This window comes from Lathyrus oleraceus, chromosome 6 (assembly GCF_024323335.1).
Source record: "Lathyrus oleraceus cultivar Zhongwan6 chromosome 6, CAAS_Psat_ZW6_1.0, whole genome shotgun sequence".
Classification (NCBI taxonomy): Eukaryota; Viridiplantae; Streptophyta; class Magnoliopsida; order Fabales; family Fabaceae; genus Lathyrus; species Lathyrus oleraceus.
Genome location: NC_066584.1, coordinates 260,868,159 through 260,896,072, shown reverse-complemented (window position 1 = coordinate 260,896,072; position 27,914 = coordinate 260,868,159). Strand labels below are relative to the sequence as shown.

The following is a 27,914-nucleotide window of genomic DNA, read 5'->3' as shown; positions in this document are numbered from 1 at the left end:
TCTTTTTTCTTTTCTTGACGTAAAAAATGTGTGCATTCTAAAAAGTGATATTCATGAAAACTTGTTCAATGAGATAAGCTATTCAAAAAGAAAACTTGTATTAATATGATTATTTTAGGAATGGCATTATTAAATATATTATAAGTAGTTATATGTTTTTGAGATTGAGGCCACCAAATAAGAATTTTTCAATGCATACTAACAAGACCACCCCAATCTTTTCTTCTGATCTGGTCATATTATATTAGGTAACTTCTGAAAGAGATGACAAATATTTGATTGCAACATCAGAGCAGCCGCTTTGTGCATATCATATAGATGGAACGATCCAGCCTACCCAGCTACCCCTTAGGTAACATGAATTTAGTCACATCGGAAAACTATGTTATATTTTTAATTTTGGAAACATACTTTCTGCAGGTATGCTAGATATTCAACTTGCTTTCGTAGAGAAGTTGGATCTCATGGTCGAGATACTCTAGGACTATTTCGAGTTCACCAATTTGAGAAAGTAGAGCAGTTTTGCATTACCTCCCCACATGACAATAATTCATGGGTCATGCACGAGGAAATGCTTAAGAATTCCGAGGAATTTTACAAGGCGGTACGACAATGTCCTTCATAATAAAGCCATTTTTTTATTTGAGCGCTTATTAGAAATCTATGAGAGAATTGAGTTTTCTCATAACTGTTTTCTCTTTCTTCGTAAGTTAGTTACAATGTTTGTTACACCAAGAATTTATATTCTAAACTAAATGACATGTCAAACACATTTAAAGAGGGGAATATTTAATACATCTCAATATTTCTTGTAAGGTTTGACATGTAGGACTTTGTTGTATGTTTGTCCCGTCCTCTTTCATCACCTCATTCTATTTCATCTTGCTGTTGCCATTGCATAGACATTGTTATCTTGGTTGTTTTCAACCTAAATTGATTGGTTTCTTCGCCCTCCTTTTTAGTTTCCTTCTCTTATGTAATTATATTTTATTTACTGCAGTTGAACATTCCATATCAAATTGTTTCCATTGTATCTGGTGCTTTAAATGCTGCTGCTGCGAAGAAGTATGATCTTGAAGCATGGTTTCCAGCTTCTCAAACTTACAGGGAGTTGGTATCCTGTTCAAATTATACTGACTACCAGGCCAGAAAATTAGAAATTCGATTTGGACAGAAAAAGGTCAGTAATGCCCAAGTTCATTATATTGATGGCGTCATTACATCTAATTGATAGCTTTATTAAATAGTGTTATTCAATTACTTTAGGATGAAGTTCATTTCCAGAGAGAGATTGAGAGTTATTTCCCGTAATAAGTGTAGGAGAGATGAGGATGACTAGAAATGACAATATTAGAGAGTGTTGGGGTAACATCTATAGTAGAAAAATTGTGAAAAATAGTCTTAGATGGTTTTATATGTAGAGGGAAGACTTTCATATTTTGTTGTAAGAAGAGTTTATCTGATGAAGATGAGTCAAACAACTAGAGATAGAGGAAGACCTAGGGACATTATGGTATAATTTGATCCATGTAGACCACACTAAATGGAATAAGACTTGATTTTTTATTGTTATACTTTCTGAAATTATGTGTGTCAATGACTGCATACATATGGTTTGCCATGGGCAATATGGTTTACAAGACTTTAATTTCATAATTTTGACTGTTAGCTTTTTGCATATTTTTTCCTGTTGCAGAGCAATGATCCAGCGAAGAAATACGTTCATTTGTTGAACTCTACTCTCACTGCTACTGAGAGGACCATGTGCTGCATACTAGAGAACAACCAGAAGGAGGATGGGGTAGAGATACCAGAAGTCCTCAGGCCATTCATTAGTGGAAAGGCTCTCCTGCCCTTCAAGAACAAACCGAATAACGAAGCCAAAGGGAAAAAATCGAAGGCTTAATTGCATTATGTCATATCAGAAGTCCTCAGGCCATTCATGGATGGAAAGACTCTCCTGCCCTTCAAGAACAAACCGAATAACGAAGCCAAAGGGAAGAAATCGAAGGCTTAGAGATACCAGAAGTCCTCAGACCATTCATGCATGGAAAGACTCTCCTGCCCTTCAAGAACAAACTGAATAACGAAGCCAAGCCAAAGGGAAGAAATCGAAGGCTTAGAGATACCAGAAGTCCTCAGGCCATTCATGGATGGAAAGACTCTCCTGCCCTTCAAGAACAAACTGAATAACGAAGCCAAGCCAAAGGGAAGAAATCGAAGGCTTAGAGATACCAGAAGTCCTCAGGCCATTCATGGATGGAAAGACTCTCCTGCCCTTCAAGAACAAACCGAATAACAAAGCCAAAGGGAAGAAATCGAAGGCTTAGAGATACCAGAAGTCCTCAGGCCATTCATGGATGGAAAGACTCTCCTGCCCTTCAAGAACAAACTGAATAACGAAGCCAAGCCAAAGGGAAGAAATCGAAGGCTTAGAGATACCAGAAGTCCTCAGGCCATTCATGGATGGAAAGACACTCCTGCCCTTCAAGAACAAACCAAATAACGAAGCCAAAGGGAAGAAATCGAAGGCTTAATTGCATTATGTCATATTGTGTAACTCATTAATCTATAAACCTTGTGTTTTATTGGCTTTGTTGGGTTTGTTTTAAACATTGTGAAAGTTGGGTTTGTTTTAAACATTGTGAAAGGTTTAGACCCTGCATCGAACGTCTAGTTTTGCATTTTGCATTAAAGGTTGTGACAAAAATGGCTAAACATGTTTATTTTTATTGCCATCTGGATTATGGGATTAGAGTTCTGGGAAAAGTAATATCCTCATAAGAGTTGGGAAAAGTAATATCCTCATAAGAATAAGAATAATGAAAGTGTTGGGAAAAGTAATATCCACATAAGAAAAAAAAGCTAGCACCCAGAATGCAGTTACGGTCTGCATATGCTCGTGAGTTTCATGTTATTACTGCTGCATTGGCTAAGTTCAAGCATTATTTACTTGGTCATAAATTTATTCTGAGAACGGATCAAAAGAGTTTGAGAAGTTTATTGGATCAGTCTCTGCATTCTCCAGAACATCAAGCATGGTTGCACAAATTTGTTGGTTATGACTTCCAAATTGAATACAAACCAGGCAAAGATAATCAAGTTGCTGATGTCCTGTCTTGGGTTATGTCCCTGTCGGGGTCTTCTGTTGAAAATTCTCTGTTGCAGCAAGTGAAAGTGAAAGTAGTTGCTAATGCTCATTTGCAAGATATTGTTCAGCAATGCAATAATCATTCGGTGTCGGATGGTCAGTATATGGTGAGAGAAGGTTTGCTATATTGGAAACATAGGCTGGTGATTCCTGCAGAGAGTCCACTGATACAATAGATACTCACTGAATATCATTCCTCTCCAATTGGAGGACATGTTGGCATCACAAGAACTACGATTTGTATCTCCGCTCAATTCTATTGGCCCAACATGAGAAAAGATGTGCAAAAGTTCATTGCGGAATGTGTTATTTTCCAACAAGCTAAACACCTCAACACATTACCAGCTGGATGCTACAACCTTTGTCGATTCCCAATCAGGTATGGGAGGATGTTACAATGGATTTCATAACTGGTTTGCCATTATCTTTTGGGTTTACGGTGATATTGGTAGTTGTGGATAGATTGACATAATATGCACATTTTATGCCAATAAAAACTGACTACACTAGTAAAACTGTGGCCGGGGCTTTCATGAACAATGTGGTGAAATTATATGGACTGCTAAAATCAATTGTACTAGATAAAGATAAAGTATTTACTAGCAAATTTTGGCAGCAACTGTTTGTATTGCATGGGCACTACACTATCCATGACTTCTTCATACCATCCACAAACTGATGGTCAATCTGAAGTTGTGAATAAGTGTCTAGAGATGTTGCGTTGCTTTAGTTTTAACAATCCTAAAGGTCGGGCTAAGGCACTGGCATGGGCAGAGTATTGATATAACTCTTCATTTCATACTAGTACCTATATGACTCAATTCAAAGCTCTTTATGGGAGAGATCCTCCAAGGTCGATAAGTTATGAACATGATCCCAAGGATAGTATTGAGCTGCAGCAACAATTTAAAGAGAGATTAACTAGTGCAAAAATTAAAGACACAATTGCAGAGATCACAATAGAGGATGAAATCACCATTCCACTACACACAACCACCACAGTCATGACTGACAGTCACCACAACATTTTTTGCTATCCCTTTGTACAATGGATCCGTAAGATACAACAAAGTAATTAGTGTCAAAACCAGACCAACTTTTAAAGATTGAACCACTTTTCATGGATCATCTTTTCCAACTTTCCAAATTGTTCTCCTCACTAAACTGGAAATATTTTCACTTTATCTGCAAAGCTTTAAAATGATTTCCAATGGCTTGAGCTTTAGCTTAGCAGTGATGGTTTCATGATCCATTGAAACTTTTACGAGTGAGATAGTGAGTAATAAAAGTTTTGGTTATGAGAAAGGGTGAATTAAAATCTTAGGAGAAGGTGACAAGAGAAGAGAATATTGATGGTATATTTAAGAATAGAAAGACATGGTGGTATCTTCAGAAATGCTTAGAGGCAATGATAAGCGGAGAAAACCAACCTTATATAAACTGGTTGTCATCATATTGGTGACCTGAACCTTTTAATATTTTATTAAAATATATAAAGTTAGTGACATGGTGCACCTTCTTATAGGTGATCACATAATATATGTTGCACTCGATTTATTTCTTCATTATACTGTTTGTTGTTAATTTAATGAGCTACACTAAATTGGACTTTTCGTTATTTTAAAATATTTCCACAAGAGGTTTTGAAACTATGATGACCTAATCTATTTGTACAATTATGTAAGCATAGCAACAGAAGCAATGCTGAATTGATTAATTATTTAGAATTCACATCTCCATATGTCTATCCAAATAATTATTCTTTTTTTCAACATTCAGGTTGACAGAAAACTAGATACATTGCTATTATTATGGTGTCAAACGATCAACATTCAGGTTGACAGAAAATTAGATACATTGCTATTATTATTATTATGGTGCCAAACCATCAACATTCAGGTTGACAGAAAACTAGATACATTGCTATTATTATGGTGTCAAACCATCAACATTCAGGTTGACAGAAAACTAGATACATTGCTATTATTATGGTGCCAAACCATCAACATTCAGGTTGACAGAAAACTAGATACATTACTATTATTATGATGCCAAACCATCAACATTCAGGTTGACAGAAAACTAGATACATTACTATTATTATGATGTCAATGCCAAGTGATTTTTTTATAACTTGAATCTATTAAGCATGTAAATTAGACAAATGATAAAAACTGCCTGCAAGGTACAAACCACTTGTAGACAAAAAAAACTCAGAATGTTGAATTAAGCTTGGCGTAGGGTGTAACACCCTTCTAAAATACCCCCAAATATTTAATTAAAATAACAATATCTCAATCAGAGTAAATATGCAATTAAGGGTGTCACACAATATTTCACACCATTCAACAATATAACTGTCATGCTCTTTTATTAATTCAAAACGTAAGCATTTTTGCATAAAACGCAGCGGATAGAAATCTCATCAATCATGTAAAACATGTAACATGTTGCATGTAAAATTATTCAATAAGGTAAAACATCCCGTCCCGATGTTACATCTATCAGAGCACGACCCACTAAGGAGACTACACTAGACTCCAAGCACTAGCTTCTACTCAATCACTGCTCGTTACCTGAAAAATAGTTGTAAGGGTGAGTTTCTCAATCGATATAATAAGCATTATAAATTAATATGTAATGCCAAGTAATTTAACACATTAATCACCCTAATCACATCACACATTCGGTAACGGCACATCAATTCAAATATCATACTCAATACCAATACAATTCATGCTCATACTCAATATCAACACAAACACACGTATAATATTGGAATACATCCATTCATATTATACGTCATACACATATTATGCAATGAGACTCCATGCATGCGGTACCGACTATTCGTGAACATATAGTTCAACCTCACCGACCAAATCCAGGTACGGCTACCAAGCTCACTAGTCCCACTCATTTGAGACCTAGTGACTCACATCACTAATTCCTCACCATGGGAATTAGCTACCACCCCAAGGGCCATGCTATGCACGCTAATTCACCTAGCATGCAACATCAAAACAGTCCAAATGACTAACATCACTAATCCCTCACCATGGGAATTAGCTACCACCATAAAGGCCACATTATGCACGCTAATCACCTAGCAATGCTACATCATCAACAACAATTCAAGAATAGACATATGCTCACACTCTAAGCCATAAAACAGTCTATTCACAAATGCACACATAACTGATACATTCACAACATCATGCATACCATCACACATCATCAGTATTTTATCACATAAGCATATCATATCATGCCAAATAACAACCACAGTATTAGCACACTCTACTAATACCTGTACTACTCAAAACAACGGGGAATGTTCCCTAATATATCATACATCAGCTAAATCACATTACTCAGCTGAACAGCTAAAAACTGCACAACAACAGCTCAAGAAAATCACAAGTCTGCCCATACGCGTATTGCCTAGTCTCATACGCGTATGGCCCATCTCCTGACCAAATCCCATACGCGTAACACCATCTCATACGCGTATGCTACGCGTATCCCTTCCCCATACGCGTACCAACAGAGACCAAACTACGTTCAAAACATCATCTTCCTCATCCATACGCGTATTGCCTAGTGCCATACGCGTACCAGACCATCTCATACGCGTATTGCCTAGTGCCATACGCGTATGACCAGAAACCAGATTTCCAGATCTGCTATGGTCTTCTCTGCTACGAGATCTATCCAATTCAACCTTCCACAGTCCAATTTTTCACAAAAATCGTTCATATTATCTAACACGAATCATAACCTATTCGATCTCACAATTTCTAACACTATTGCATCTAATTCCTACGAATTTCCTTCAATTTTAATCCAGATTCGTTCATCCCAAAGGTTCACAATTTCATCATGCATCATTCAATTCAGAGGTAAATCAATGGTTTATCACTACCCATTACATATTATCCCATAATACCCATTAAACGATGATAAACCCCCCTTACCTGAGTTAATCCGGCAATCCTGCAGCTTCAAGCTCTTCCTCTCTTCAACCCTTGTTCTCTGGCTCTTAGCCCTTTTTCCACTTTTCTGTCCCTTTTTCCTTTTCACGTGAAAATAACCCTTTTACCAAATGGGACCTTTTCTAATTCCAACTTTTATTCCAATAATAATAATAATAAAATAATCCAATAATATTAATTCCAATTATTTAATTAAATTAATAAATATATTATTAACTTAAATTAAATAATTATCTTATTTTATCGGGGTGTTACAACTCTCCCCCACTAAAAGAGTTTTCGTCCTCGAAAACATACCTCAAGCGAATAACTCTGGATAGGACTCTTTCATCTGACTCTCAAGTTCCCAAGTCACATTGCCACCTGCTGGTCCTCCCCAAGCTACCTTTACCAAAGCAATCTCTTTACCCCGCAACTGCTTCAACTCTCGATCCTCAATCCTCGTAGGTGATGTTTCAACAGTCAGGTTATCTCTCACCTGGACATCATCTACTTGGACCACATGCGACGGATCATGAATGTACCTCCTCAACTGAGACACATGAAAAACCTCATGCAAATTCGCAAGTGACGGCGGTAAAGCGATACGATAGGCTACTTCCCCTATCCTCTCCAAAATCTGATAAGGACCAATAAATCGAGGTGTCAACTTCTTCGACTTCAAAGCTCGACCAACCCCAGTTATCGGAGTAACACGAAGAAACACATGATCTCCCTCTTGAAACTCAAGTGACTTTCTCCTCTTGTCGTGATAACTCTTCTGACGACTCTGAGCAATCCTCGTCTTCTCCTGAATCATCTTAATCTTTTCCATAGTTTGCTGAACAATCTCCGGTCCAACCACAGCACTCTCACCGGACTCATACCAACATAAAGGCGTCCGACATCTCCTACCATACAAAGCTTCAAATGGTGCCATACCAATGCTCGAATGAAAACTATTGTTGTAGGTAACTCAATCAAAGGTAAGTAACAATCCCAAGCACCTCCTTTTTCCAAAACACACGCCCTCAAAAGATCCTCCAGTGACTGAATCGTCCTCTCAGTCTGACCATCAGTCTGCGGATGATATGCAGAACTCAATCTCAACTTAGTTCCCAAAGCCCTCTGCAAACCTTCCCAGAACTTCGATGTAAATCTAGGATCTCTGTTCGAAACAATACTCGACGGAATACCATGCAAACTTACAATCTTCTCAATATACAACTCGGCTAATCTCTCTAACGGATAACCCATTCTGATCGGAATGAAATGAGCCGATTTTGTCAATCTGTCAACAATCACCCAAATAGCTTCAAAATTCTTACTTGTCCTCGGTAAACCAGAAACAAAATCCATACTGATACTATCCCACTTCCACTCTGGAATAGCCAACGGTTGCATTAGCCCAGACGGCTTCTGATGCTCAATCTTTGACTTCTGACAAGTCAAACAAGAATAAACAAAACTCGCAATTTCTCTTTTCATTCCCGGCCACCAAAATAACTTTTTCAAATCATGATACATCTTCGTAGCCCCAGGATGAATACTCAGGCCACTACGATGTCCTTCCTCAAGAATACTCTTCTTAAGTTCGGTAACATCCGGAATACACACCCGATTACCAAATTTCAAAACGCCATTCTCATCAACTCTGAATTCACCACCTTGACCTTGATTCACTAGAGTCAACTTATCAACCAAAAGCACATCGGATTTCTGACCCTCTCTAATCTCATCCAGAATACCACTCGTTAACTTCAACATTCCCAATTTAACACTATTGTGAGTACTCTCACACACCAAACTCGAGTCTCTAAACTGCTCAATTAAATCCAATTCCTTAACCATTAACATAGACATATGCAATGATTTCCGACTCAATGCATCAGCCACTACGTTTGCTTTACCCGGATGGTAATTCAAACCAAAGTCATAATCCTTCAGAAATTCTAACCATCTCCTCTGTCTCATATTCAGCTCTTTCTGATCAAACAAATACTTTAAACTTTTATGGTCACTGAAAACCTCAAATCTTGACCCGTACAAGTAATGTCTCCATAACTTCAGAACAAATACCACAGCTGCCAACTCTAAATCGTGGGTCGGATAGTTCCTCTCATGAACCCTCAGCTGTCTCGAAGCATAAGCTATAACCTGCTTATTCTGCATCAACACACCACCCAAACCCAACAATGAAGCATCACAGAAAACCTCAAATAATTCCGACGAACTCGGTAATATCAGAATAGGAGCAGTAGTTAACCTTCTCTTTAACTCTTGGAAACCTTCTTCACACTTTGAGTCCCAAACAAACGCTTGCCCCTTTCTAGTCAACATCGTCAACGGTAATGCCAACTTAGAAAATCCCTCAATGAATTTCCTATAATAACCTGCAAGTCCAAGAAAACTCCTTATCTCAGAAACTGACTTCGGAGCTTCCCACTTAGATACCGCTTCTATCTTAGAAGGATCAACAGCAACACCACCTCTTGAAATTACATGACCAAGAAAACTAACCTCCTCTAACCAAAATTCACACTTAGACAGTTTAGCAAATAACTTCTTTTCTCGTAGAACTCCTAGAACCACTCTCAAATGTTCAGCATGCTCTTCTTCAGATTTCGAATACACCAAAATGTCATCAATAAACACCACAACAAATTGGTCTAGATACGGATGGAAATTCCTATTCATATACTCCATAAACACTCCAGGCGCATTAGTCACACCAAAAGGCATTACAGAATATTCATAATGTCCATACCTTGTTCTGAAAGCAGTCTTCTGAATATCCTCAGTTTTCACACGTATCTGATGATATCCCGACCTCAAATCTATTTTGCTGAACACACTCGCACCAACCAACTGATCCATCAAATCATCAATCCTCGGCAAAGGATACCGATTCTTGATCGTTACTTTATTCAGTTGCCTGTAGTCCACACACAACCTCATAGTACCTTCTTTCTTCTTAACCAATAACACTGGTGCACCCCACGGTGACACACTCGGACGAATAAATTTCTTATCCAACAGATCTTCCAACTGACTCTTCAATTCAGTTAACTCAACAGCAGACATGCGGTACGGAGCCATCGATATCGGCCTAGTACCAGGTACCAAATCAATCGAGAACTCAACTTCACGCTCTGGCGGTAATTCATTCACTTCTTCCGGAAACACATCAGGAAAATCACACACCACGGCTAGATCACAAATCGCCAGTTTATCTTTAGCCTCCAAAGTCGCTAACAGCATAAACAACTCTGCCCCATCTGCTACTGCCTCATTCACCTGCCTTGCAGATAGAAACAAACTCTTTTCTTCCTCAATCTCAGGAAAAATCACAGTCTTATCAAAACAATTGATATAGACTCGGTTACACACCAACCGGTTCATACCCAGGATAACATCAATCTGCACTAGTGGAAGACACACTAGGTCCATCCCAAAGTCTCTACCAAAAATACTCAAAGGACAATTTAAACAAACTGAAGTAGTAGTCACTGAACCCTTCGCAGGAGTATCAATCACCATACTTCCATGCATCTCAGATATCTCTAACTTAAGTTTCACAGCACAATCCAAAGATATAAAGGAATGAGTCGCACCTGTGTCAATAATAGCTACAAGAGGAAAGCTATTAATATAACACGTACCTCGGATCAAACGATCATCTGCAGAAGTCTCAGAACCCGATAAAGCAAAGACCTTGCCTCCCGACTGGTTCTCTCTCTTCGGCTTAGGACACTGTGGGTTAATATGACCCACCTCTCCACAGTTGAAACAAGTCATAGTCTTCAACCGGCACTCTGCAGCCAAGTGACCACCTTTGCCACACTTGAAACACTTCTTCTCAGCACTGGTACACTCATGGAAACGATGTCCAGCCTGACCACATCTGTAACACTTAGCAGGGGCACTGGAGTCTCCCCCACTAGGCCTCTTCATCCCACTCTGTCTCTGGAAACCTTTGCCAACTGCATACGGTTTCCCACGATCATTCTGATTCTTGCCTTTCCTATCAACCCTTTGCTGATAGCTCTCCGCTCTGGCCTTGGTATCCTGTTCAAAAATCCTGCAACAGTCAACCAAATCAGAAAACACTCTAATCCGCTGATACCCAATAGCCTGCTTGATCTCGGGACGTAACCCGTTCTCAAACTTCACACACTTCGAAAATTCCCCAGTAGCCTCATTATAGGGAGTGTAATACTTCGACAGCTCTGTGAACTTAGCAGCATACTCAGTAACAGACCGATTGCCCTGCTTCAATTCCAAGAACTCTATCTCTTTCTTTCCTCTGACATCCTCTGGAAAGTACTTCCTCAGGAATCTCTCTCTGAACACAGCCCAAGTGATCTCAGCATTCCCAGCAGTTTCCAACTCAGTGCGGGTAGCGACCCACCAATCATCTGCTTCTTCTGACAGCATATGCGTACCGAACCTGACCTTCTGGTTATCGGCACACTCAGTCACTCGGAAGATCCTCTCGATCTCCTTCAACCACTTCTGAGCGCCATCTGGATCGTATGCTCCCTTGAACATTGGAGGATTGTTCTTCTGGAACTCACTCAGTTGACGAGCAGTTCCCATTCCCACAACATTCGGATTTCCTCCAAGTACTCCAGCTAGCATACCCAGAGCCTCAGCAATCGCAGCATCATCTCTACCTCTTCCAGCCATCTCTATTCTGAAAACCCAACAAGCTAAAACAATAAGTACTGATAGGGTTACACAACACCTATCCCGTACAGGGGAACAGAATAATTACGACTCGACTCGACCGACTATGCTCTGATACCACTAATGTAACACCCTTCTAAAATACCCCCAAATATTTAATTAAAATAACAATATCTCAATCAGAGTAAATATGCAATTAAGGGTGTCACACAATATTTCACACCATTCAACAATATAACTGTCATGCTCTTTTATTAATTCAAAACGTAAGCATTTTTGCATAAAACGCAGCGGATAGAAATCTCATCAATCATGTAAAACATGTAACATGTTGCATGTAAAATTATTCAATAAGGTAAAACATCCCGTCCCGATGTTACATCTATCAGAGCACGACCCACTAAGGAGACTACACTAGACTCCAAGCACTAGCTTCTACTCAATCACTGCTCGTTACCTGAAAAATAGTTGTAAGGGTGAGTTTCTCAATCGATATAATAAGCATTATAAATTAATATGTAATGCCAAGTAATTTAACACATTAATCACCCTAATCACATCACACATTCGGTAACGGCACATCAATTCAAATATCATACTCAATACCAATACAATTCATGCTCATACTCAATATCAACACAAACACACGTATAATATTGGAATACATCCATTCATATTATACGTCATACACATATTATGCAATGAGACTCCATGCATGCGGTACCGACTATTCGTGAACATATAGTTCAACCTCACCGACCAAATCCAGGTACGGCTACCAAGCTCACTAGTCCCACTCATTTGAGACCTAGTGACTCACATCACTAATTCCTCACCATGGGAATTATCTACCACCCCAAGGGCCATGCTATGCACGCTAATTCACCTAGCATGCAACATCAAAACAGTCCAAATGACTAACATCACTAATCCCTCACCATGGGAATTAGCTACCACCATAAAGGCCACATTATGCACGCTAATCACCTAGCAATGCTACATCATCAACAACAATTCAAGAATAGACATATGCTCACACTCTAAGCCATAAAACAGTCTATTCACAAATGCACACATAACTGATACATTCACAGCATCATGCATACCATCACACATCATCAGTATTTTATCACATAAGCATATCATATCATGCCAAATAACAACCACAGTATTAGCACACTCTACTAATACCTGTACTACTCAAAACAACGGGGAATGTTCCCTAATATATCATACATCAGCTAAATCACATTACTCAGCTGAACAGCTAAAAACTGCACAACAACAGCTCAAGAAAATCACAAGTCTGCCCATACGCGTATTGCCTAGTCTCATACGCGTATGGCCCATCTCCTGACCAAATCCCATACGCGTAACACCATCTCATACGCGTATGCTACGCGTATCCCTTCCCCATACGCGTACCAACAGAGACCAAACTACGTTCAAAACATCATCTTCCTCATCCATACGTGTATTGCCTAGTGCCATACGCGTACCAGACCATCTCATACGCGTATTGCCTAGTGCCATACGCGTATGACCAGAAACCAGATTTCCAGATCTTCTATGGTCTTCTCTGCTACGAGATCTATCCAATTCAACCTTCCACAGTCCAATTTTTCACAAAAATCGTTCATATTATCTAACACGAATCATAACCTATTCGATCTCACAATTTCTAACACTATTGCATCTAATTCCTACGAATTTCCTTCAATTTTAATCCAGATTCGTTCATCCCAAAGGTTCACAATTTCATCATGCATCATTCAATTCAGAGATAAATCAATGGTTTATCACTACCCATTACATATTATCCCATAATACCCATTAAACGATGATAAACCCCCCTTACCTGAGTTAATCCGGCAATCCTGCAGCTTCAAGCTCTTCCTCTCTTCAACCCTTGTTCTCTGGCTCTTAGCCCTTTTTCCACTTTTCTGTCCCTTTTTCCTTTTCACGTGAAAATAACCCTTTTACCAAATGGGACCTTTTTTAATTCCAACTTTTATTCCAATAATAATAATAATAAAATAATCCAATAATATTAATTCCAATTATTTAATTAAATTAATAAATATATTATTAACTTAAATTAAATAATTATCTTATTTTATCGGGGTGTTACATAGGGCTCTAAAGAGAAGGTAAAGTTTGCATAGTATCTGGATTATCAATTTGAGCTGCATTTACCTGACGTGGAGGTCTGCCATGTAACTTCCAGCAACGGTCGATAGTATGTCCAAGTCGGTTACAATGGTCACACTTGGGACGAGGTTTGGAGTTGGATGACCCTCCTCGAAGGTGATTCTGATTGTTGCCAAGAGATGCAAGGGCAGCAGTGTCACCTGGTGTCGGAGCAACAATAGATGGAGGGGAAACCGGACCAAATGCATGAGGTGTAGCCAAGCGCAACAGTTGTTCACTAACTGCATGTAGTTAGGAACAATAGTACCTGATAAAATCTGATTACGAACGGACTCAGTTCTGGTGGTAGTCCCTTAAGTGCCATGACCATGAAAAATTTACTCTGTTGTTCGGAATGAGCTGTTGCATCTTTTGCATAAGGCGTGAGAGTTACGTAACTCGCTTTCAAGGCATCAAGCTTACTCAGATAGGCTTGCATATCCATACTTTGCAACTTCAGTGTGACGACTTTGAGGATGACGCTGTATAGACAATGAACGTCGTTAGAGAAGACTTTCTTAGCCTTTTCCCAAACCTCATTGCAAGTGGAGAAGGCTTGATACTGCGCTTGGAGGTTAGGTGCGTTTTCTTCCATTTAGCGAGTTTTGCGGCGGCAACATCAACCAATTTTGTGGTTAGGTGATCTTCATCTCCCATGGCTTAAAGAAACAAAATCGGGGTTGTGGAGACCAGATCTGTGAGCGATGGAGGGAGCCGAGTGGGGCGGCTGGGAGGCTCTAGATACCATATTGAATTAAGAGAGACTAAGAGACATTTAGGTTAAACCGTGTGTTTTAAAAGCACTACGGAGACTTTATTATATGTAGAGAGATTACAACTAATTACATGATATAGTCGATGTGGGACTATTCTATATACAAATATTCTAACACTATGTATTTAGAAATATCAACGTTATGGCCATAGGATATTATGTGATTCAGAAGATGCTGTGTTGCTGCAGTGGCGCAAGAGGGAGAAACTTAAGTTGAATGTTTATGATCCTGAATATTCTACTTTTAAGTCTCTTAAGTTTGCAAACAACATCCAAGGCCTAATGGAACCTCAAGTTTATGTTGAGAGTTTGATATTCCCTTTTTAGAGGTTCTCATTGGTTATTATGTTTTCATTTACTTGTTCATTAGAGTTGTTGGTTTTGTCATGGTGCACTACATTTACTATGTGATATGCAGATTTAGATTCTTTTCATGTAATGTACAAATTGAGATGCTATTTTAGTTTACAGTTGTATGTTTTGTCATGGTGCAGTATATTTACTATGTGATATGCAGATTCAGATTCTTCTCATGTAATGTACAAATTGAGATGTTATTTTAGTTTACAGTTGTTGGTTTTGTCATGGTGCACTACATGTTTGACTCCCATTAACATTTGATATGAAATCTTTGGCCTTAAACAAATGATAAAAACTACCTGCAAGGTACAGACCACTTGTAGACAAAAAAAAACTCAGAATGTTGAATTAAGTTTGGTTTAAGGCCAAGGATTGCATATCAAATGTTAATGGGAGTCAAACATGTAGTGCACCATGACAAAACCAACAACTGTAAACTAAAATAGCATCTCAATTTATACATTACATGAGAAGAATCTGAATCTGCGTATCACATAGTAAATGTACTGCACCATGACAAAACCAACAACTGTAAACTAAAATAGCATCTCAATTTGTACATTGCATGAAAAGAATCTAAATTTGCATATCACATAGTAAATGTAGTGCACAAAACCAACAACTCTAATGAACAAGTAAATGAAAACATAGTAACCAATTAGAACCTTTAAAAAGGGAATATCAAACTCTCAACATAAACTTGAGGTTCCATTAGGCCTTGGATGTTGTTTACAAACTTAAGAGACTTAAAAGTAGAATATTAAGGATCATAAACATTCAACTTAAGTTTCTCCCTCTTGCGCCACTGCAGCAACACGGCATCTTCTGAATCACATAATATCCTATGGCCATAATCACCCCGGGAGGAACATCTACACGGATACTCCAAGAATCACCATTTCCAAATTCCTTCATTATCCAAACAGTAAGAAACCCAAGACCAAACCTGTCAGTAACGAGGGACAAACAACCACTGAATGTGCCTATGGTACTATTAGGGATACGGATATCAGCAGGCAATGAAATTTTTTGATATGACTCCGACTTTAAATCAAGAGAAACTATAAATCCAGATGCCAACCAATTAACGTAGTTATTGAGAATGGTTCCCGGTGCATAACTTATGAAGTTAGGATCTGGGAAGTCCTCAATCATTCTCCAAGAATCTGTGCCAAATGCATGAACATGGACGTGTACTCTGCCAATGCCCTTAGTAAGAGCAATAACTTTATAGTTATTGCAATCATACCCTAATGTATATGATATTACAGAAGAATTTAGAGGTGGCAATATCTTTAACTTTCTAATTGAAGGATTGCACAAAATACCAACACAATTAGGTAACCTAAAACACAAGATCCCGTCACAAACGGAGGTATCCAAACGTCCACCGTAAAGACTATTTTAGGCCAGAATCTCAAGAATCTCTGTTAGAGGGTACCTGAACTGTGTAGGGTGCGACGTGGGGCCGAAGATTGAGGTGAATGGGGAACCAGATAGAAGAAACTCAGGTGGCATGTGCTGAGAGCTTGTGATGATGTGGTGGCAGTCTTGGTTACAGGTTGATACAAGAAGATGCTTCTTGGCCAAGTTGGAATCTCCAGAGATGAGATCATTCCATGCTTTGCAGACGCAACGGAGAGTAATGAGCTGCTTCACGCGAAGCTTGGACAAGATTTCTACCAGAAGATCCAAAGAAACATGTGGTTCCTTCATTGATGTTGACTGAGAAGCAGGTGTGGAGGCGGCGTTCTGACAACCTTCTCTTGTCATATCAAAACTTCTCTATAGCAGCAGACTTTAGGATTTAGAAACTGTTTTTTTTAGAAAGTGATGGGTAGTGAATTGAATGTTGTGAGGGTTATAAATACTACTCCCTCACTCCCACAATTCCAAATTCCAAAATGACGATTCATGTGAAATAAAAGGGAGTCGCTTCATGTGAAATAAAAGGGCCTATGAAAATCGATTATCAATTTTTAAGATAACTTTTTTAATTTTATTATTTAATTAATATTATTTTTATCATTTTTAATATAAAATAAAAATATTTTAATAAAAATATAATTTAATCTCTTTAATTTATTATTATTTATTAACTTATATGAAATAATTAACTCAATATAACAAAATCTATATCAAATAAAATATTAAATCTTTAAATTTAGAGGAAAGTAAACACATATCTTTCGATTTGTTTTAAAACTAAACTACCTTTTAGGAAAATAATGTCTTTTAAAAACTTGTAGCATTTACTAATATTATATTTTCCAAACAAATTCTTCGAACTTGTTTTAGAAAATGCTCATCTGGTTTGTTTTAAGTTTGTTTTAAATCTAGCAAATATTTATTTCTAATTTTCTACACTATTTATTCTCTTTTCTTATAATTTTTATTTTGTTACAATATTTTCTTTAAAAAAATATTAATTTAAAATATTAAATATAAAAATGTATTTTAAAAAATTATTATTTGCACTTCCTCTGAACATCAAAGTTGAAATAGACATCTTGAATTTGATCATGCAACTTTAATGACTTTCATGTCATAAAAATTGAGCAAGTTATGGTCTTGGGAAGTTGACCTCCAAATTAGGGTTTAGACAAAATGACCTATAATCTTTCACCATAAAAAATGACTTTCCAAGCAAAACTAGCTATATACTTCAACATGAAAGTTGTTTGGAATATCATTTAGAGTAACGTTTCTCTTGAAATCATTTTCATATGATAAAAATTATAGGAGATAGGGTCTAGGGAACCCCAATTTTGATCAATTGACTTTCTCTGGTCAACCACCATGAACCAACTTGTTGGCTTGACATTCTCTTGATTTTTGGGACTCATGGAGGATCATATATGCATAAGATGATGATATGTGAATTATCCCTTGAAATATTTGATCAATTGTTGAAGAAGTCACACAAGATACCAGGATGAATTAGGGTTTCCAAGGCAAACCAACTCCAAAATCTTGATGTTTTCTTGATCAAAATAACATGTGAAGTTCTTGGGAATCCATATATGATACTTATAGCCAATTTAGACCAACTCTTGATTGAGCTCCTTGCAATGAGGGTCTTAAACCCTAGTATGAGCTTAATAGATCAAAGTTGGGCATGTGCACTACCTACAAAAGAGTTGATCTATATAATGACATATTTTTGGTTTTATGGTTAGTAAATAAAATAAAAATGAAATATGATACAATCAAATGGTGCTTGGTGATCTCTTCCAATGCAAATCCAATGAATGAGGGATAAGGAGGATGTCAAGGTGTGATCCCAATGTTAATGCATATGATGAGATAACATGAGGGATCTTAGGGTCAAAATTGGGGTCTTACAGCGACAACAAACATACATTTTTTCAATTTACACTTTCTCTACACACAGATACTTTAAGTAAGTTGATGAATTTGTACAAACTTGAACACTCCATCCTAACACTAAGACTTCCTATTTATATCAATCGAAATAACCGCTTCTAACGACCTATTCACCTGATTGAGACAAGTGGCACTCTGCATGTGCGCGAATGCCCACCATGCCCCACGTGCTCAGCAGTTTAGATAAGAACAAAGACTTCCCTCCCTTATTTGAGTTCAAATCCTTTGTCGAACTATTGTTAGTGACGCTTCTGTCTCCCCACTGCTGTAAGCATTTCTAAGTCCACAAAACACCTTAACCCTTGTATCAAGGTATCTTCGATTGGAATTTCAAACTGTATGATTTTGTCGAAACATTCAATTCATTCACATGAACTTATTTCCTTATTTAATTTCCTTAATCCATATCAGACGTCGAAATTGGAGCTACACCCTTTATGATTAAATCTTTTTCTTAAAAAATAATAAAATATATTTTTTGTAAATAAATAACTAAAGTATTAAGTAAGAAATAAACAACTAGGCAAACATCCATTAGATAAACATGGTAACTTTAGAACTATAGGAGGTTCCCGTTGAGTACAACGAAGGTGAGGGGTGCCTAGCACCTTCCCCTCACTTAATCTACTCCCAAACCCTAACGTCTTATTCTTACCTTCTAGGGTTTTCTTTTATTTCTCTTTTTTCTTAGAAACGAATAAAAGATGGTGGCGACACTGTGATTTTTCCATCCACATCAGATGGGAAAAAAATCAAACTTCAAGATAATAAGCGAAAATTTAATCTCATAAAGTAGTGTATGTGTTACTCTTCCCTACCAAAAAGGCTCAAAGTAGGTAAGGTGTACACACCATTAAACTAAAACAATGCAAGAAAATCATATATATACTCAATAAACTAAAGAACCTCACTTTCCACTTTAGGTATAATGAAGTATATTTGGTTTGTTAAGTTCCTTAACATACACATATGAATGTGACATTGTTGCAATATTTGGAATGAAGTAAACTTGGATCGGGGACTTGAAAGAATTTATTGACATTAATAAGCACAAATATGAACTAGTATGAATCAAAGTGAATTTGAAAAAAAGTATTATATATATATATATATATATATATATATATATATATATATATATATATATATATATATATATATATATATATATATATATATATATATATATATATATATATATATATATAATGGGAAAAATGGATTGGACGAGACCACACTACCATAAGAAGGCATCAAAACGGAAGGAAGAAAGTTTTACTCGGCTCCTCCATAAGAAGGCATGTCATTCTTAGCTGTATTCATCTTTGGTCTTTCAAAAGTTACAACAATTTCATCATCATCATCATCATCTCTGATCTCTCTAAATTGAGACATTTTGCCCAATTCTTCAACTTTATCCATAACATGGCCTAGTTTTGCAACCATCTCCATCAACAATGAACTGGAAGCAGCAAAAGGTATGCTTTTGAGAACTCAAGGCTAGTGATCATACTCATAGTCATAGTATTACTCAACTGTGGCATCAAAATCTTCTTTTGTCCTTGCCCTTCTTGTGTTTGTTCTAGGAAGTGCTCTTTCGATTTATTTCCAACCAGAGAACAATAATCACTTTTAATACTTGATAAGGTGATTCTATTGTCATCATCAATCATGTAGAAGTTGGGGGTTATGAGAGTTTTAGGGTTATGGGGATTTTGACTTCGACCATTCCTTGGTCCTAGTCAAAGTTGTGGATGAAATTTCAAGGCATTGTCAATTTTTTTTCAAAACACTCGTATTATCAGAGTGTTTTGAGGGAAAATTACCGATTTTTCCTTATGTTGTTCGCCATTACCCTAAGTACTTTTGATACTTCTTGTGCAAGTTTGATTCAAGAATCTTTGTAAAGATTATAGATTGACCTCGGTGTCTTCGTGAGTTAGATTTTAAATAAAAGATAAGTTAAATGCATGTATACAAAATTTATATTTTATACTAGAGCTTATAATTTAATAATTGTGAATATGACAGTTAATATAATGTTGTAGATTAATGCATTTCATGTTTCATTTCTAGACAAAATGAGCTTGATCAATATGATCCAAATCATACCTAGATCTTAATCAATGATTTCTATTTTTAAGTGATAATGATCCATGTGATGTCAATAACATGACAGGTAATCTTGGAGCTCAATAGTGAGCCTTATAGGAGCAAGTTGAAACAATTTTTTTTGAAAAATATGAGTTGCTCTATCTTTTTAAAAGTTTAAAATTATTGATTTAGTACCTGAATTTCAGAATAATTCATGTAGACATCCATGTAGAGTTGAATTTCAGAATGATTTAGTACGTGTGTCCAAAATAATTGATTTAGTACCTGAATTTCAGATTGAAGACATCCATGTAGAGCTACAACATTGTAACTAAAATGACGAAGAGAAGCTTCCACTGTTGCATATTGCTGCCACGGGATCCTGTGGCAGCTTCTTGAGTATCTTGGCTCCCAATTTGCTTGCATTGCCTGTTCAATTCTACACTATAAGATCTTCTATCACAAAACACCAATTTCTGATATTCTTTGCTTAAATAAAAAATGGACACTAACTTACAAACGTATCATCCTTGGCCTTAGAGTCTAAAATGGCCTCGTAGAACTTGTAAATAGGATCCTCTGCTCTGATGAATCATATCTTCATTTTCTTGTTTTTCAGAATCATTAAAACATTTCACAATAGTAACTGCATCATTATTTTAACCATCAATTATATAGACCGAGACAGTAGAATCGTGGTACCTTTTTTCATCTTTAATAAGTAGCAATTTTCTACATCAGTAATATGTTTTACCTTCAATAGGTTCATCACTAGACAAAGGGCGATGGCAATGCATATGGTAGAGATGTGATCTTTTGCCATGCTCAAGACATTATCAACTGTCTAACTTGATACAATTATCAAACTGAATGTCAAAAGAAATATCATAACACCATAGTCATAATTATTTTTTATATAAGGAATGAATCTTACATAAGTAGCTGCAGCTCCTGCAAAACCAAAAGTGAAACAATGATTAAGCCAAATATTTGGGAATCTCCAGCCACATGACAAAATACTTGATCAGATTTAAAATCTCAACACACAGATACTTTTTCTACAACTGTATTTATTATTTAATCAAGAGTCAAGTTTTTTTCATGAAGAAATAAATGTTTTACCTAAAACAAAAACTGCAGCTCCAATGAAAACCGCTCGAAAAATATGACCAGGTGCATCTGCAAGATACTCAATAAAAATGCCAACAATCCTGCAGAGAGTGTCCCTAGTTCTCTATTTAGTCCTTTGCATAAGGCTCCCCCTGTAATCATAATCAATACTTGAAGGACGCGTAATAATAATGATGTTACTGAGAAATGCGAACTGCTTACCTACTGTAAACTCCATCACAATGTAATGAATGATGACGTGGCTAGTGGAAGCAATGAAGGTAGAGAAAAGAGGGTGAGCAGCAAAATTAAGAATAGGCACTCTAGGTGGGACCAATTTGTTAGGAAGTGAATATATGAGGAATAGAGGGAGTTAGGCAGGAGGTGTCTAATTAGTGGTATCAAGTTTCTCTCTTCTAATTTTTTTCTCTTTGTACTCTCACTATTATACCACTCCCTTTTATTCCCTTTCCTGAGCAATTATTGCAATCAGTATTACTTCATCAATATTTAATCAAGCTCAGTTTATTCAATTTTTATTCCATTACACTGGTACTTTCATTGACTCCATGGCCGACAACACTAGATCGAAGGAGATGGCTGCAGAATTACGACGACAAGCTGAAATGCTAGAAAAATCAGAGGTAGCTAAGACTGCTCGCTTTGAACGCATAGAAGAGAAAAAAGGACTATGCACCCTTACTACTCACACCACCCACTAGACCCATGAGCCAACTACAAAAGAATCCAGCAATCAAAAGGATGTCCCCAGCTGAAATGGAATTAAGGGAAAAAGGACTATGCTATTTTTGTGATGAGAAGTTTTCTTTTTCTCATAAGTGTCCTAATAAGCAATTGATGCTCTTAGATATAGACCCTGATATTGACCTTCATCCAACCCAAACAGAAGCCCAGAAAGAACAAGATATAGACCAAACTGTGGAACATCACCTGTTGTTAAATGCCCTGAATGGAACTACTGGTTTTGGTGTTATTAGATTCAAAGGTCTGATTGGTCCACTTAGTGTATCCATACTATTGGATGGAGGAAGTTCTGACAGTTTTGTGTAACCTAGAATTGTTCATTGTCTAGGATTACCTGTGGAACCTACTCAAAAATGCAATGTGCTAGTTGGAAATGGCCAGAATATGAAAGCAGAAGGTTTTGTGAAACATTTAACTCTGAAAATTCAACATATTTGTTGTCGGTATCTGGAGCTGATGTGATATTGGGAGCACCTTGGTTAGCGTCACTAGGACCTCATGTGGCTGATTATGCAGCATCTAGAGTTAAATTTTATTTGGAAGGACATTTTATTACTCTGTAGGGTGAGACTGATTGTAAACCTCAGATAGCACAGCTGCGTCATTTTAAGAGATCGCATCACACAGATTCAATATCAAAAATGTTCATAGTACATAAAGTAGATCCTGTGGAAAATACTGATAAATGAATTGGCATGCCTGAGAATGTAGATCCTGAAATGGCTACATTATTGCACACTTATAGAGTGATTTTTCAAATTCCAAAAGGGCTCCCACCAAACAAAGAATTGGATCATGGAATTGTGTTGAAAGCAGGTTCTCAACCAGTGAAAGTGAAGCCATATAGGTACCCTCATAGCCAAAAAGAGCAGATTGAGAAGATGGTTCAAGAAACGTTAGAAGAGGGCATTATTCAACCAAGTGTGAGTCTTTTATCATCTCCAATTATTTTAGTAAGGAAGAAAAATGGAACGTGGAGGTGTTGCACTTATTATAAAGCCTTAAATGCTATTACAATTAAAGATAGTTTTCCTATGCCTACTGTGGATGAATTGTTGGATAAACTACACGGCGAGAAATATTTTTCAAAACTACAATTAAAGATATTGCCACCTCTAAAGTTTTATGTAATATCATATGCATTAGGGTATGATTGCAATAACTATAAGGTTATTTCTCTTACTAAGGGCATTGGCAGAGTACACGTCCATGTTCATGCATTTGGCACATATTCTTGGAGAATGATTGAGGACTTCCCAGATCCTAACTTCATCAATTATGCACCGAGAACCATTCTCAATAACTACGTTAATTGGTTGGCATCTGGATTTATAGTTTTTCTTGATTTAAAGTCAGAGTCATATCAAAATGTTTCATTGCCTGCTGATATCCGTATCCCTAATAGTACCATATGCACATTCAGTGGTTGTTTGTCCTCGTTACTGACAGGTTTGGTCTTGGGTTTCTTACTGTTTGGACAATGATGGAATTTGGAAATGGTGATTCTTTGAGTATGTTACTCCAAGAATCACCATTTCCAAATTCCTTCATTGTCCAAACAGTAAGAAACCCAAGACCAAACCTGTCAGTAACGAGGGACAAACAACCACTGAATGTGCATATGGTACTATTAGGGATACGGATATCAGCAGGCAATGAAACATTTTGATATGACTCTGACTTTAAATCAAGAAAAACTATAAATCCAGATGCCAACCAATTAACGTAGTTATTGAGAATGGTTCCCGGTGCATAATTGATGAAGTTAGGATCTGGGAAGTCCTCAATCATTCTCCAAGAATCTGTGCCAAATGCATGAACATGGTTCCCGGTGCATAATTGATGAAGTTAGGATCTGGGAAGTCCTCAATCATTCTCCAAGAATTTGTGCCAAATGCATGAACATGGACGTGTACTTTGCCAATGCCCTTAGTAAGAGCAATAACCTTATAGTTATTGCAATCATACCCTAATGTATATGATATTACCGAAAACTTTAGAGGTGGCAATATCTTTAACGTTCTAATGGAAGGATTGCATAAAATACCAACACAATTAGGTAACCTAAAACACAAGATCCCGTTACAAACGGAGGTATCCAAACGTCCATCGTAAAGACTATTTTGGGCCAGAATCTCTGTTAGAGGGTACCTGAACTGTGTAGGGTGCGACGGGGCCGAAGATTGAGGTGAATGGGGAACCAGATAGAAGAAACTCAGGTGGCATGTGTTGAGAGCTTGTGATGATGTGGTGGCAGTCTTAGTTGCAGGTTGATACAAGAAGATGATTCTTGGCCAAGTTGGAATCTCCGGAGATGAGATCATTCCATGCCTTGCAGACGCAACGGAGATTAATGAGCTGCTTCACGCGAAGCCTGGACAAGATTTCTACAAGAAGATCCAAAGAAACATGTGGTTCCTTCATTGGTGCTAACTAGGGGTGGCAATTGGATCCATTAACACAAAATCCATTCAATCCATCCATCAAAAAATTCATCCAATCCATCCACTACATAAAAATTAAGTTAATGGATTGATCCAATCCATCCATTTATAAGCATGGATTGATCCAATCCATCCAACACATTTTAATAATCGAATGGATTTTTTTATCTAATTTTAAAAAAATAATTTTTTTCAAATGTTAAAATTTTTCTTTTGAAAAACAAAAAATATTTTTTTTTTCGAAAAATAAAAAATAATTTTTTTTTTGAAAATATAAAAAATGATTTTTTTCAAAAATTTAAAAATAATTTTTTTTTGAAAAATACCAAAATTTAATTTTATTTTCAAAAAATTTATTTTTTTACGAATATAAAAAAATTATTTTTTCGAAAATAAAAAAAAACGATTTTTAAATTATTTTTTTGAAAACACAAAAATATATTTTTTTTTGAAAAAAAAAAGATTTTTCTCGAAAAAAATTGTTTTATTAAAAAAAATAAAAAACTTTTTGAAAAAAATAAATTTTTCAAAAAAATAAGTGATTTTTTTTTTAAAAAATGGATGGATATCCATCCACTAAAAATATGATAATGGATGGATTGGATGGATTTTATTCTTAATGGATGGATTGGATAAGATATTTTTAAAAAACTTTTAGTGGATTGTTAATGGACTAATGGATTGTTTTGATCCATCCATTAACTATCCAATCCATATCCAACCAATCCATCCATTTTGCCACCCCTAGTGCTGACTGAGAAGCAGGTGTGGAGGCGGCGTTCTGACAACCTCCTCCTGTCATATAAAAACTTCTCTATAGCAGCAGACTTTAGGATTTAGAAACTGTTTTTTTTTAGAAAGTGATGGGTAGTGAATTGAATGTTGCGAGGGTTATAAATACTACTCCCTCACTCCCACAATTCCAAATTCCAAAATGACGATTCATGTGAAATAAAAGGATAAAAGGGAGTTGCTTCATGTGAAATAAAAGGATAAAAGGGAGTTGCTTCATGTGAAATGAAAGGATAAAAGGGAGTTGCTTCATGTGAAATAAAAGGATAAAAGGGAGTTGCTTCATGTAAAATAAAAGGGCGTATGAAAATCGATTATCAATTTTTAAGATAACTTTTTTAATTTTATTATTTAATTAATATTATTTTTATCATTTTTAATATATAATAAAAATATTTTAATAAAAATATAATTTAATCTCTTTGATTTATTATTATTATTTAACTTATATGAAATAATTAACTCAATATAACAAAATCTATATCAAATAAAATATTAAATCTTTAAATTTAGAGGAAAGTAAACACATATCTTTTGATTTGTTTTAAACTAAACTACCTTTTAAGAAAATAATGTCTTTTAAAAACTTGTAGCATTTACTAATATTATATTTCCCAAACAAATTCTTCAAATTTGTTTTAGAAAATGCTCATCTGGTTTGTTTTAAGTTTGTTTTAAATTTCAGCAAATATTTATTTCTAATTTTCTACACTATTTATTCTCTTTTCTTATAATTTTTATTTTGTTACAATATTTTCTTTAAAAAAATATTAATTTAAAATATTAAATATAAAAATGTATTTTAAAAAATTATTATTTGCACTTCCTCTGAACATTAAAGTTGAAGTAGACATCTTGAATTTGATCATGCAACTTTAATGACTTTCATATCATAAAAACTGAGCAATTTATGGTCTTGGGAAGTTGACCTCCAACTTAGGGTTTAGACAAAATGACCTATAATCTTTCACCATAAAAAATGACTTTCCAAGCAAAACTAGCTTTATACTTCAACATGAAAGTTGTTTGGAATGTCATTTAGAGTAACGTTTCTCTTGGAATCATTTTCATATGATAAAAATTGTAGGAGATAGGGTCTAGGGGACCCCAGTTTTGATCAGTTGACTTTCTCTGGTCAACCACCATGAACCAACTTGCTGACTTGACATTCTCTTGATTTTTGGGACTCATGGAGGATCATATATGCATAAGATGATGATATGTGAAGTATCCCTTGAAATATTTGATCAATTGTTGAAGAAGTCACACAAGATACCCTGATGAATTAGGGTTTCCAAGGCAAATCAACTCCAAAATCTTGATGTTTTCTTGATCAAAATAACATGTGAAGATCTTGGGAATCCATATATGATACTTAGAGCCAATGTAGATCAACTCTTGATTGAGCTCCTTGCAATGAGGGTCTTAAACCCTAGATATGAGCTTGATAGATCAAAGGTGAGCATGTGCACTACCTACAAAAGAGTTAATCTATATAATGACATATTTTTGGTATTTTGGTTAGTAAATAAAATAAAAATGAAATATGATACAATCAAATGGTGTTTGGTGATCTCTCCCAATGCAAATCCAATTAATGAGGGATAAGGAGGATGCCAAGGTGTGATCCCAATGTTAATGCATATGATGAGATAACATGAGGGATCTTAGGGTCAAAATTGGGGTCTTACAGCGACAACAAACATACATTTTTTTAATTTACACTTTCTCTACACACAGATACTTTGGGTAAGTTGATGAATTTGTACCAACTTGAACGTCTCATCCTAACACTAAGACTTCCTATTTATATCAATCGAAATAACCGCTTCTAACGACATATTCACTTGATTGAAACAAGTGGCACTCTGCATGTGCACGAATACCCATCATGCCCCACGTGCTCGGCAATTTAGATAAGAACAAAGAATTCCCTCCCTTATTTGAGTTCAAATCCTTTGTCGAACTATTGTTAGTGACGCTTCTGTCTCCCCACTGCTGTAAGCATTTCTAAGTCCACAAAACACCTTAACCCTTGTATCAAGGTATCTTCGATTGGAATTTCAAACTGTATGATTTTGTCGAAACATTCAATTCATTCACATGAACTTATTTACTTATTTAATTTCCTTAATCCATATCAGACGTCGAAATTGGAGCTAACACCCTTTATGATTAAATCG

General features: G+C 36.3%; 2 protein-coding genes and 1 pseudogene across 2 annotated transcripts; 1 reads left to right on the top strand and 2 right to left on the bottom strand.

Annotated features, from left to right (window-relative positions):
• Positions 1-207: 207 nt before the first annotated feature.
• On the top strand, positions 208-2,665 carry LOC127092747 (serine--tRNA ligase, cytoplasmic). The gene is made up of 4 exons (XM_051031637.1): positions 208-352; positions 421-604; positions 1,001-1,180; positions 1,697-2,665. Exons 2-4 carry the CDS (start codon positions 560-562, stop codon positions 1,904-1,906), a joined length of 435 nt encoding a protein of 144 aa, XP_050887594.1. The 5' UTR covers positions 208-352; positions 421-559; the 3' UTR covers positions 1,907-2,665.
• A 13,251-nt stretch (positions 2,666-15,916) lies between these two features.
• On the bottom strand, positions 15,917-16,912 carry LOC127095047 (F-box/kelch-repeat protein At3g23880). Its single transcript, XM_051033792.1, has 2 exons — positions 16,581-16,912; positions 15,917-16,484 (listed from the first exon to the last, which is right to left on the bottom strand). Exons 1-2 carry the CDS (start codon positions 16,910-16,912, stop codon positions 15,917-15,919), a joined length of 900 nt encoding a protein of 299 aa, XP_050889749.1.
• Positions 16,913-19,748: 2,836 nt separating this feature from the next.
• LOC127095046 (aluminum-activated malate transporter 12-like) lies at positions 19,749-22,103 on the bottom strand (annotated as a pseudogene).
• Between the last annotated feature and the right edge of the window lie 5,811 nt (positions 22,104-27,914).